This window comes from Hydra vulgaris, chromosome 07 (genome assembly GCF_038396675.1).
Source record: "Hydra vulgaris chromosome 07, alternate assembly HydraT2T_AEP".
Classification (NCBI taxonomy): Eukaryota; Metazoa; Cnidaria; class Hydrozoa; order Anthoathecata; family Hydridae; genus Hydra; species Hydra vulgaris.
In genome coordinates this window covers 40,790,592-40,804,156 of record NC_088926.1, presented here as the reverse complement: position 1 = coordinate 40,804,156, position 13,565 = coordinate 40,790,592, and the positions used below count along the sequence as shown (strand labels likewise).

General features: G+C 24.9%; 1 protein-coding gene across 1 annotated transcript in view; it reads left to right on the top strand.

Annotated features, from left to right (window-relative positions):
- LOC136082184 (uncharacterized) overlaps window positions 1-13,565 on the top strand; it is a 65,073-nt gene that overhangs the window by 28,871 nt on the left and 22,637 nt on the right. The window contains exon 3 of the mRNA XM_065800701.1: window positions 7,956-8,000. Coding sequence (XP_065656773.1) covers window positions 7,956-8,000 — 45 coding nt within the window. The remainder of the gene's footprint in view (window positions 1-7,955; window positions 8,001-13,565) is intronic.

Here is a 13,565-nt window from a genome sequence, read left to right as displayed (position 1 = left end):
TATATATATATATATATATATATATATATATATATATATATATATATATATATATATTTAAACAACTTTAAAAAGTATTCTACACAATAGAGCTCTCAATGTTCTTAAAAGAACAGAGCAATTATATATTTGTAGAAAATCCCTTAACAAAAATTTTTTTCCATTTTACACTGTGTTTCATCAACAAAGATTCATCAGAAAAGAAAATGAATGATGAATGATGAATCTTTGTTGATGAAACACAGTGCAAAATGGAAAAAAAAAAATTTGTGTTAAGTGATTTTCTACTAAAATATATATATATATATATATATATATATATATATATATATATACATATATATATATACATATATATATATATATATATATATATATATATATATATATATATATGTATATATATATATATATATACACATATATATATACATATATATATATATATATATATATATATATATATATATATATATATATATATATATATATATATATATATATATATATATATTAAAACAACTTTAAAAAGTATTCTACACAATAGAGCTCTCAATGTTCTTAAAAGAACAGAGCAATTATATATTTGTAGAAAATCCCTTAACAAAAATTTTTTTCCATTTTACACTGTGTTTCATCAACAAAGATTCATCAGAAAAGAAAATGAATGATGAATGATGAATCTTTGTTGATGAAACAAAGTGCAAAATGGAAAAAAAAAAATTTGTGTTAAGTGATTTTCTACTAAAATATATATATATATATATATATATATATATATATATATATATATATATATATATATATATATATATATATTTATATATATAAACATTTGAGTGTAGACATCGTGTATAAGAGTGTATGTTATATTAATATGAAAACATCAAACAATACAAATTCTCTTAATACAAATAATAATTTATTAATATATTTATTATTATAATTTTTGAAATTTTCACCAGGACACCAGCATCATCAGCTCGTAAAATGTTACAAAATTTTTTGAACGTTTAAAAACATTTTAATAAATTTTTTTATATGGCGTCAGCAGTTGAATAGCTTCTTTTTACTTTACATGAGAATATAAAAAACGGAGTCCAAACTTTAGTTTTGGCAAATTTCCTATTATTCCACCATTCGATGGGAAACATTGGTGCCTTTGTATTTCGAGTGCTTCACGTACTTTACGTTCGAACATTTTTATTTCAACTTTAAGAGTTTTAGTTTTTTCCTAATTTATTTTTTCAGAGCAAAACTTGCTATGTGTGGCAATTGCTGATTGATAATGTTTGCGATCGTTTAAACTTTTTTGGTGTTGTTGAGTTCTTGTTCTAATTTGTAAATTTGTTTCTCCTACATATCTTTTTGAGCAATTGCATTCAACGAAATAATATGTTCCAGGATGGCTGTTTTTGGGCAATCAAGATTTGCTTTTACATGTTAGTAATGTTCTTTAATTAGGATTTGATTTAAAGACGACTCTATTTCCGACAAAATATTTTCCTTAACTTTGGTGATAGTGAAGGTATCCACGGTAATGATACTGTTGGGAGAGCATTGTTCTCGGATTGAATTCTATTGTTTTTACGGAGCGTTTTTTCCTAATTTGATTTGCAATACTTTTTAGCTGGTTTTCGATGTACCCATTTCAATAAAAATTTGAAAATTTTTCTCGTTTTTTAAATGTTTAACACTGCATATGGAGTATGCTCTGTTGACATAACCTTTGAATATTGCGCATAAAATTTTGGGGTCATGATTCGAGTGCGGTTTTATTTAAATATTTGTAATGGCTTCTTTTCTGTAGACTTTAAACTTGTTCTTACCTTTGCTGTTATTTATTATTGTTATATCTAGGAAATTCAAAGTTTTGTTATGGCTTTCTGTCTCAATTGTGTATTGTATTGCAGGGTGTTGTTTATTTAAAATTATTTTGAATTTCTCTGCTTCTTAGATGTTTGAAAATCTAGTATGGCTATCGTCGACGTATCTTAGATAGGATTTTAAGTTGAGAGGAGAATTTAATGTCATCGCCATTTTCAAAGTATTTTTTTCGTGATGTTGTAGAAAAGGTTCTGCCAATACTACCAAAATGAAAGACCAATATGACCGGTCTCCTTCAAATCATGGATCTCGTGGTTCCACAAAAAATAGAAGCAATGTAAACAAAGCGCTATAAGTGATTTTGTTTCTGATATAGTAAGCTTGGTAAAACACCTGTAGGATTTATCTTTATTTAATTGATCTATAAGAACTAAAATAGCTTTTTCAAGTGGAATTGATAAATATAGGTTTATTACATCGAATGAAACTTGAACTTGCTAATAAAATCAAAAGAATTTTTTAAACCTGTTTTACTTTTAATTAAGATAGGTTGAATTGCTTTAACTAAGTAGTTAGATATTCAATAATTAGGTGTGCCAATAGTTGATATAACTATCCTCGACGTGTAAGCTTTTCAGGTTTTTGAGCCTTAATTAGACCATACATACGAGGTGGGATTTAATCTCTTGGATATATACTGTCAAATTCTGAGAGATTTTTATAGCATAACTTTAAGTAGGATATTCACTTAAAACTTTTGTTTGACCAATTTGATGGCGAATTCTTTCAAAAGCTTTTTCGTGTTCAATTCTCACAAACCCATTACCCTTATCAACGGATAAATATAGACAAGTTTGTTTTCCTTAATTTCTTTTAGAGCTTTTCTTTGCTCTCTTGTTAAGTTTTGACTAATTTTTTACCCATTTTAAGTTCTTTTAAAAAAACTTTTTCTCAAATCCTGCGCATTTTCAACTTTGTTGTTATATTCTAGCTTTAAAGCAAACGACTCTGAATAAAAAAGTTCGACCGTAAAGTATGTAAAGCACTCGAAATACAGAGGCACCAATGTTTCCAATCGAATGGTAGAGTAATGGGAAATTTGCCAAAACTAAATTTTGGACTCCGTTTTTTATATCCTTACGTAAAGAATAAAGTAGCCATTCAACTGCTGACGCCATATAAAAAAATCTATTAAACTATTTTCAAACGTTCAAAAAATTTTGTAATATTTATCGAGCTGATGATGATGGTGTCCATAACCCAGTGAAAATTTCACAAAATAAATTATTATTTGTATAAAGAGAATTTGTTTTGTTTGATATTTTCTTATTAATTAATGTATATATACATGTATATATATATTTTTATCTATATCTATATATATAAATATATATAAATATATATATATATATATATATATATATATATATATATATATATACATATCTATATATATACATATACATATATATATATATATATATATATATATATATATATATATATATATATATATATATATATATGTATATATGCATATGTATATATATGCATATATAATATATATATAAATATATATATATATATATATATATATATATATGTATATATAAATATATATATATATATATATATATATATATATATATATATATATATATATATATATATATATATATATATGTATATATGCATATTTAAATATATGCACATATAAATATATATATATATATTTATATATACATATATACAAATATTATGTATATACAGTGGCGGCGTTAGATATATATATATATATATATATATATATATATATATATATATATATATATATATATATATATATATATATATATATATATATATATATATATATGTATATATGCATATCTATATATATGCACATATAATATATATATATATTTATACATATATATATATATATATACATATATATATATATATATATATACATATATATATATATATATATATATATATATATATATATATATATATATATATATATATATGTATATATGCATATCTATATATATGCACATATAAATATATATTTATATATACATATATACAAATATTATGTATATACAGTGGCGGCGTTAGGATAGGGCCTGGTTGGGCGATGGCCCAGGCCGCCGAATAAAAAGGGGCGAAACTAATTGGTTTTTTTACCCTTTGCTATTTTTTTGAATGTGGTTAAATTGAGCTAGGGGCGCCGTAGAAATCTCGCTCAGGGCGGTAGTAGTGCTAAAACCGGCACTGTATATATATATATATATATATATATATATATATATATATATATATATATATATATATATATATATATATATATATATATATATATTCATATATATACATATATATATATATATATATATATATATATATATATATATATATATATATATATATATATATATATATATAAAGTATGTATATATATATATATATATATATATATATATATATATATATATATATATATATATATATATATATATATATATATATATATATACATATATATAATGCATATATATACTTAATACACACATATAAATATACATGTGTTTATTTGATAAATATATTTATATGAATATACAATATTCATATAAATATATTAATTAAATATATATATATTTATATAAATTTATATAAATATATATATATACTAATAATATATAATATTAATAGTACATACTTTTGGTGCTGATAAAAAACAGTTTTTTTGCACCATCTTTACCTATCCAAACATATTATACTTTTTAATCAGACTGCTGATGGTTTCTAATGCCATTCCAGTGGCTTTATTTATCGACCTAAACGTTTTACCTTGCTTGAACAAGTCAATAACCAAATTGCGCTGAGCATCGGACCAATCTTTGATTTTAACTCCCATACTTGATGATATCAATGGTAAATCAAATGAATTTAAAAAAATATCAGTCAATTATCAAAAATTACTCGTTGTAAAACAACAATATTTCTAAAACAATTGATTTAAAAACTTTTTTTAATAATCAATTTCAATACTTCGTTTACAAAACAACATCTTCGGATAATTATTTTTCATTGAAGTTTTAACACTTCTTTGGGAATCGTTAAATTTTAGCAACGCAAGTTACTTACCGTTGATTAATTTTTTGCAACAAAAAATCGTAATTAAATTTGCTTTTAGAATAATTATAAAAGAATTTATCAGAAACATATGTTTTTCTGAAATCACCTGACAAAGTTTATTTTTCACAATAAAATGTTTTGTTCGGATATTTATTTCTCTGACTGTGTATATATAAATATTTATATATATATATATATATATATATATATATATATATATATATATATATATATATATATATATATATATATATATATATATATATATATATATAAATGTATATAAGTATATATATATATATATATATATGTATATATATATATGTGTATATATGTATACATATATATATATATATATATATATATATATATATATATATATATATATATATATATATATAAACATACTATGTATATATATATATATTATATATATATATATATATATATATATATATATATATATATATATATATATATATATATATATATATATATATATTTATATATATATATATACAATGTATATATATATATATATATATATATATATATATATATATATATATATATATATATATATATATATATATATATATATATATATATATATATATATATATGCAAACAAGCCGTAATCTTTAATGGAGTTAAAGGAAAACATCATTGGAGAGTAAGAGAATTAAGCCCAAAAACATTAGAAAAGATTATGGCAGAATTAATCCAAAGAGCTGCAATTTGTGAGCAGAAAATGGATGACATATGCAGGATGTTATTTTTTACACTTAACTTTATCGTTAAGTGTGAAAAATAACATCCTGCATATGCCTTCCATTTTCTGCTCACAAATTGCAGCTCTTTGGATTACTTCTGCCATTATATTTTCTATTGTTTTTGGGCTTATTTCTCTTTTTCTCTAGTGATTTTTTCCTTCAGCTCTATTAAAGATTGAGGCTGGTTGGCGTAAACCTTTTCGTTTAGATATCTCCACAAGAAAAAGTCTTGGCTAGAGAGATCAGTAAAACGAGATGGCCAATTGACATCACCAAATCAAGAATAATTCTTCCATTAAAACGTTGCCGGAGTCACTGCATTGTTTCTCTTGAAGTATGAGCTGTTGCTCCATCCTGCTGGAACCAAATTCCAACTTTATTTTCAATTGCTCGCCATAAGAAATTTTTAAGCAACGCTCTATCTATTTTGAAGTATCTCTCTCCTGTCACAGTCACAGCATTTCCATCATCATCTTTAAAAAAGTATGGCCCAATAATTACATTTGAAGTTATTGCGCACCATACAGTGCACTTTACAGGTTGAAGTTCTCTCTAATGCACAGCTCTTGGGTTTTCTGTTGCCTAAAAGCGACAGTTTTGTTTATTGACAAACCCATTTAGGTGGAAGTGGGCTTCATCAGACATGATTAGTTAATCCGAAAAATTTGATTCATTTTCAGCAAGTTTTCGTAATCAAACGGCATACTATAGTCTAGGCTGAAAGACCTGTGGCTTCAATTCTTTCATGAATTGCACTTTGTATGGATAAAAATTTAGACTATTCATAACCCTTTTTAAAGATGTTCGAGAAATTCCAAGTTCCAATGATCGTCTTTAGGTGGAAGTTGTTGGATTTTCTTCAAGATGTTCACGTATCTATTCTTTTTTTTCATCCGTACAAACAGCATTAGGTCTTCCAGAACGTGGCAGATCACTTACAGCTCCTTGATCTTCAAATATTTTAACCATGCTCTTAATTCCATTCCTACTATGAGCATCTCTCACATTAAAATGCCTTCGATAAGCTCTTTGAATTTGAATTATTGAGCCTTGATTTTGATAGTAAAATATTACAATTTGTGTACGTTGGGCGGTACTGAATTTCTCCATAATTAAATTCCAGGATCTGAAAAAAGTAAAAATTTTTAAGAAAATAAAAATTATTAGGAAATAAAAAAGATATTAAAAAATAAAAGCTCAGTGACTTTTGGCCCACCCTGTATATATCGAGGGTATACTGCCAGAATGCACTAAATCATTTTTTTGTTGGTTTTGAGTTAAGTCAACATAAACACTCATTATTATATGTTTTATCACTTCCAAAACGCACCAGACCATATATTCGTATAATAATTATAATAATTATACAAATATAAGGTCTGGTACGTTTTGGAAGTGATAAAGCATATAATAATGAGTGTTTATGTTGACTTAACTCAAGACCAACAAAAAATGACTTAGTGCATTCTGGCAGTATACCCTCGATATATATACTGACAAAATTAAGGTTATATTATAAAAAGCCCAATAAATTAATTGAAGAAACTAGTTAATTTTAATGTTTTTTAAAAAAACACAAAAAAGCAAATTAAAAGACTAGAATACTTTTATAATTATTCTGAATGTTTTTTAAAACATTCTAAATGTTTTATTTTGTTTTTTAAAAGTAAAAACATTCTGAATGTTTTATTTTGTTATTTAAAAATAAAAACATTCTGAATGTTTTTATTTTTCTATTTTTTTTACTATAAAACATGCGGGGAATGTTGCTACATCGACTATCTTATAGCCTGATGGTACAAGGGTGTGTCGCTATATCAACTATCTTATAGTCTGCTTCTACGAGGGAGTGCTGTAATATCAACATTCTTATAGCCTGATGCTACAAGGATGTGCCGCTACATTAACTAAGGGTTTGGTTAGGGCAGGTAGTCTATTAATTAATTAAAAAAAAGTTTTTTAAAAAAATTTTCAATTTTTCCGTTCTTAAAAATAATTCTTTTAAGAAAAACCTAAAACTGACAATTTATGGCAAAAACTCAAAAAGGAGCAAGCAAGAGTATTTTATTATATGCTAGAGTAGTTTATTACATGTGCATATAATAAATTGTGTTTTTGTTTTTTGTTTTTGAAAAAGCGCTACATAAACATAAAAGTATAATAAGAATAATAAACTATTTTAATGTTAAACTTCATTCAATAATTATTTAGAGACTTCAAATTTACCAGAAGCTTCAATGTTTTTTGTCAAGAAAGGTATTGATAATATTTAGTTTATTCAACAATTATTATACTTCAATGTAATATCAGTTCACTTTGTGTTTTGTTTGCCTGATAAGTTTGGTAAAAACAAAACTAGTTTTTTCTTAATAACTATGACATCATTTTAGTAAAGATAAAAGTGGTTTTTTCATCATTTTTTATGAAAACTAGTCCTTTTGCATTGTTAAATACAACAGGGGATCTGATTGTGTTTCTGTTGTTAGTGTGAGCTAATTTAGTGATTATGAGATTACATGAATCAGTAAGTATCATTTTAAGAATATTAAAACAGATCTTGTCTAGAAACTCTTCAATGGCAAAACTAATAATGAAACGACTGGATTTTGTTGCATCAGTAATTTTTAAAATATTTTTATGGAATTATTGAAACTCTTTTTTTGCAGAAAGACTGCACAAAACTATGAAAATGAGCATTATATATCACGTGGCTAGTAAAGAAAGATCATTAGACTTGTGGATTTTTGAGCTAAGTGTTTCTGATTTGCTTAATGCGTTTGAGTAGATATGGTACTGATTTTATATTGCTGTGTACTTTTGCTCCTTGTTTATCCTAATCAAGGTTCTCATTATGCACGATTCTAAGGTTTTTTTTGGAGGTTAACTATTTCAAACTCAGTATTACAAGAGAAGGTATTACATGAAATTTGGAGCACTTAGGATTCATTCTAATGGTTTTACATTTAGATTTAACATTTAAGTTTCATTCCATTGAGCACTAACCATATTGCAAATCCATATACAGTTGATTGACGTAAGTTGGCAGGAATTTTATCACAGAAAAATTTTTAGCGCATTTTTGGAGAATCATCTTGATTAGGATGTAGGCGTTGATGTCGGAAGTAAAGAGAATGAACAGATATGGACCAAGAACACTACCGTGAAGTGCGTCGGTTTCGATTAATTTCTTGTGAGTTACGAGATCATTTGTTATAATTCCTTTGTAACTGTTAGATATCTAAGCTGAAATCCAAAAAGTAAGCCAGCTTGGTAAAATATTCATTAACTGTAGCAGAAATTTGTTATGACTGACTTATGATATATATATATATATATATATATATATATATATATATATATATATATATATATATATATATATATATATATATATATATATATATATATATGTATATATATATATATATATATATATGTATATATATATATATATATATATATATATATATATATATATGTATATATATATATATATATATATATATAAATATTTATAAATATATACATATATATATATATATATATATATACATATATATATATATATATATATATATATATATGACTGACTTAAAATTATATATATATATATATATATATATATATATATATATATATATATATATACATATATATATATATATATATATGACTGACTTAAAATTATATATATATATATATATATATATATATATATATATATATATATATATATATATATATATATATATATATAATATATGTATATATATGTATATGTATATGTATATATATATATATATATATATATATATATATATATATCTATATATATATATATATATATATAAATATATATCAATACAGAGTATCATTGTCTAACCAAGTCAGTGCGTATCACAATCACGGACGCGTTTCGCCCTTTGGGGCTCATCAGCGTGATGATGTGATACCGAAGGTGTGTAAACACACCAGCTCACGTTCTTGGCAGATCAATGATACTTGTGGTGCTAACAATCCATACACAGAATTGTATAAAACTAAATATTTGAAAAAAATGTACCAACCACGGTACGGCACTCACACAAAGCGACTAGTAACTACTAGTACAGAAAATTGGTATTTATAAATACCAATTTTCTGTACTAGTAGTTACTAGTCGCTTTGTGTGAGTGCCGTACCGTGGTTGGTACATTTTTTTCAAATATATATATATATATATATATATATATATATATATATATATATATATATATATATATATATATATATATATATATATATATATATATATATATATATATATATATATATATATATATATATAATTTTATCAATCTTATGATAACTTACTTATTATTATCAAACCTCTAAAAGCAATTTTTATATATCTTGATAAATAAAAATTTTAGGGCAAAAACAAAACCATTGGTATTTAGAATTACCCTACGTACTTGCGGTAATTCCTAACACAGCTTGGGTTAACTACAAAGGCTGCTGGTAACAACAAATAAAATGCTAACTGTAACAACTAAGTGGATGTAACACATAATCCAGTCTTTCATGTGCAGATCATGAAATTTTTCATCGCAACCTAATACAACAACACTCTTTTAAAATCAACAAAAAATCGCAAACATAACCCCCGGGACGTGCTCTTACCAATTGTGCACTTTTGTGCAACCAGGATTAGCATTTATGACACATGTTCCAGTCTTCTGTGGGTAAATCTTTATACTTTTTTTTTGCAAATTAAACAAGAAAGTTCTGTATCACCTCTGGGTCTTTTTTTTTCTTTACATGATGATCAGCCTCTAACGGATTAAAGTTCTTCTTTCTCTCTTTACTTTTACCATTAGTATTTTTTACTTTTTATTTTCTTACTTTTCTTTTGCTCTAAAATATTTCTCATTGGCGAACTAGTTATAATAGTGAAATGTTTCTTTCTTAAAAGTTCAATCTATTAAATGAGAGTCTAACAATTTATCTGTTAAAATTAAATGTGACAAAAGTAAGAAACATTAAAGTTCCGGCAGCCTGACGTCCGTGTGCTATCAATGACACTTTGGACAATCAAAATTTTCCCACTAAGATTGTTCGTTATGTCTCTGCGGACACAAACAAATGAAATTGAAAATTGCATTGCATCAAGCTCTCCTTAATTTTGATTTATAGCATTATTTTCTGATAAAAAAATTGTTATATACTTTTAAAAATTTTTGCTAATCAAGTGATAGCGTGGCTAAGTGTATAGTGCACCGAGCTTTTTACCAAGTAAGCCGTGATTTCAGTCCTACCACTGGAGACTTTTTTTTAATTTTTTTGATTATTTTAAAATATAAAGCAATTTAAATGTTTTATAAAGATTAAATACAGACATATGCAAAAATATTATACACTTTAACAAACGAAAAGATTTTTAAAAAAGCTAAAATTTCTAAAAACATCAAAACACCGGGAGAAAAAATATGTTGCGTATGTGTCATGATAGTGATACTTATGCAAATAATATGCACAGGAAATTAGTCCTAATAAGCTGCGGATGGTCCGCAACTTAATAAAGAAAAAACTTAATAAGACAGTACTGCTACTCCAGAAGTTGCTGCTGTGGAGGCAATTTTTTGACAATTAAAACTTTTGCTACATTTAATTTCTTACTATAAACATATGCTGCAGCCGTTTTCAAAACGCCTAAATAGGCCGGGTGAATAAAAATAAGCAATTGCTTTAACTCAGTAATTGGTCAGCTTTACATGAATAAAAACTTCACCAATTTTATTAAACTTTTTATTCACATAAAGCTGAACAATTACTGAGTAAATTGCTTGACTTAACGTGACTATAAATTTAAGCAAGACTCCTTAGTTTTTATTCTCGTAAAGCTGGTCAATTACTGAGTAAAAGCAATTGTTCATTTTTATTCACCCGGCCTAATATGCTTATTACGCATTACGAAAAAAACGCTATTGAAAAATAATAATTAGGAGAAACTCTTTGTAGTACGCTCTTTGTAACAAATAATTCTCATGATTTTTTTCAGAACTCTTTGAAAATATGTATTCAGTAACGTTTGTAGACAAACTAAACTAGCTTATTTTGTAAAAAAGTCTAAATTGATTTTTTTTACCTAAAAAGGCATTTTGAAAAACGGCTGCAGTATGGATCATACAACGAATATGTTCAAATGAGATAACTTGACGCAAAATTTAAAAGCTCTCAACAAAAGTCTTTAAACCAAAAAAATTAAAAGTAATAGTAATTCAGTGCACTTAAAGTGTTAGGTAAAGTATATTGGTGTTTGCAATAAAACATCATATAAAGCATTTTTTATTGTAAACTAATTTTTTTTTAACTTTATTGCGCTTAACCATCCCTATACAAACAATATGTATATAAACAAATGTTTTATTTGTTTATATAAAATGTTTATAAAATGTAAAAAAAATCCATTTATATAACGTTTTATTCAGGATTGAATGTAACATAGATAAATTTGTATAGCTAAGACAGCAGCTGTAGTTTTTAATGGTCTATAATCATTTCAGTTTAGACATTTGTGTAGCGTTTTGCACAAATGTCTTTTAGTGTCTTTAGCTTATTTTGAGTGTGCAGTCAGTATATGCTACATTCGTTTATAATATAATATAAATTTGAGATATTATATATCTATAAAGTGAGAAAACTTAAAAATTTTGTTTTAACAATTAAAATTTGTTTTTTGCTAAATTTTTGCTAAATTTTTTTGCTTTAAATGTATAAACAAGATTTAAAACACAAGCCTTATCCCCCGAAATATAAATGAAATTTATAGAAAACGCATTTTTAACTAAAAAATTTAAAATTACTTAAAGAGCAACTAGCGCTACTATATTTAACTCAAACTATTGCGATGTTGCAAATCAAATCTGTAATAAATTTAATAAAACGTTTTATGCTGTATACGATGCAAACTAAATAGTAAGTTTGTGAAAAAATAATTCGTTCAAAAGCTGTAACAATTCCTTGGGTTACTAAGGGACTCAAAAAATCTTCCAAAATAAAAAAGAAACTGTACATAGAAACTGCACACAAAAAATATATAGAAATTGTAAGCATTTATTTGAAAAAGTTCAAAAAGCTTTGGAAAAAAAATATTATTGAAAACTTGTAGCAAAATTTCTGAAAAGACTCTAAGCGTGCAAGTGCAATAGGGTGTGCACGAATTAGGAGTTTTGGGCTTGGCGGGTAGTCACATTAATTGGGTAAGAAAGGAAAAAATAAAACAAAAGTTTGTGGATTTTTAATTTTTTATTTGCTTTTTACTTTTTAATTAAGTTAAATTTAAATTAAATGTTTTTTTTTTTCTAAATATAGCTAGAAAAGCTGAAAAGCTATTTTTGAGAAATCAGAACAATTTAAACTGAATCTTCTTAGAAAGCGTAATCTTATTACAAATTTTTTTTAAATTTAATTATAGTTTTTAACTGATTCACAGGGTTTTTCATTTTTATAATCTTGGTACGCAAAAAGCAATAAAAGAAAATCTTTCTGCAACAGTCTTCAACATGTCTCAGCCTTCAATTTTAAGAAAACTCAAACGTTCGGATTTATCAAGAAGTGTGTTGTGCATTTGCCAAAAGAACGAAACTCAACACAAGTTATTAATGCACGCTATGCGTTTGCAAGCAAAACTAGCAGATTTTCAAATGAAAAACTTATTTATTAGAATGAACATGGATTTAATGTGCCCACTAACAGCGCATATGGTTATTCGCTTAGAGGCGCGTCAGCAATTTTACAGATGTCTGCAAATCATGGCAAGAATAATAGTTTAATTTGTAG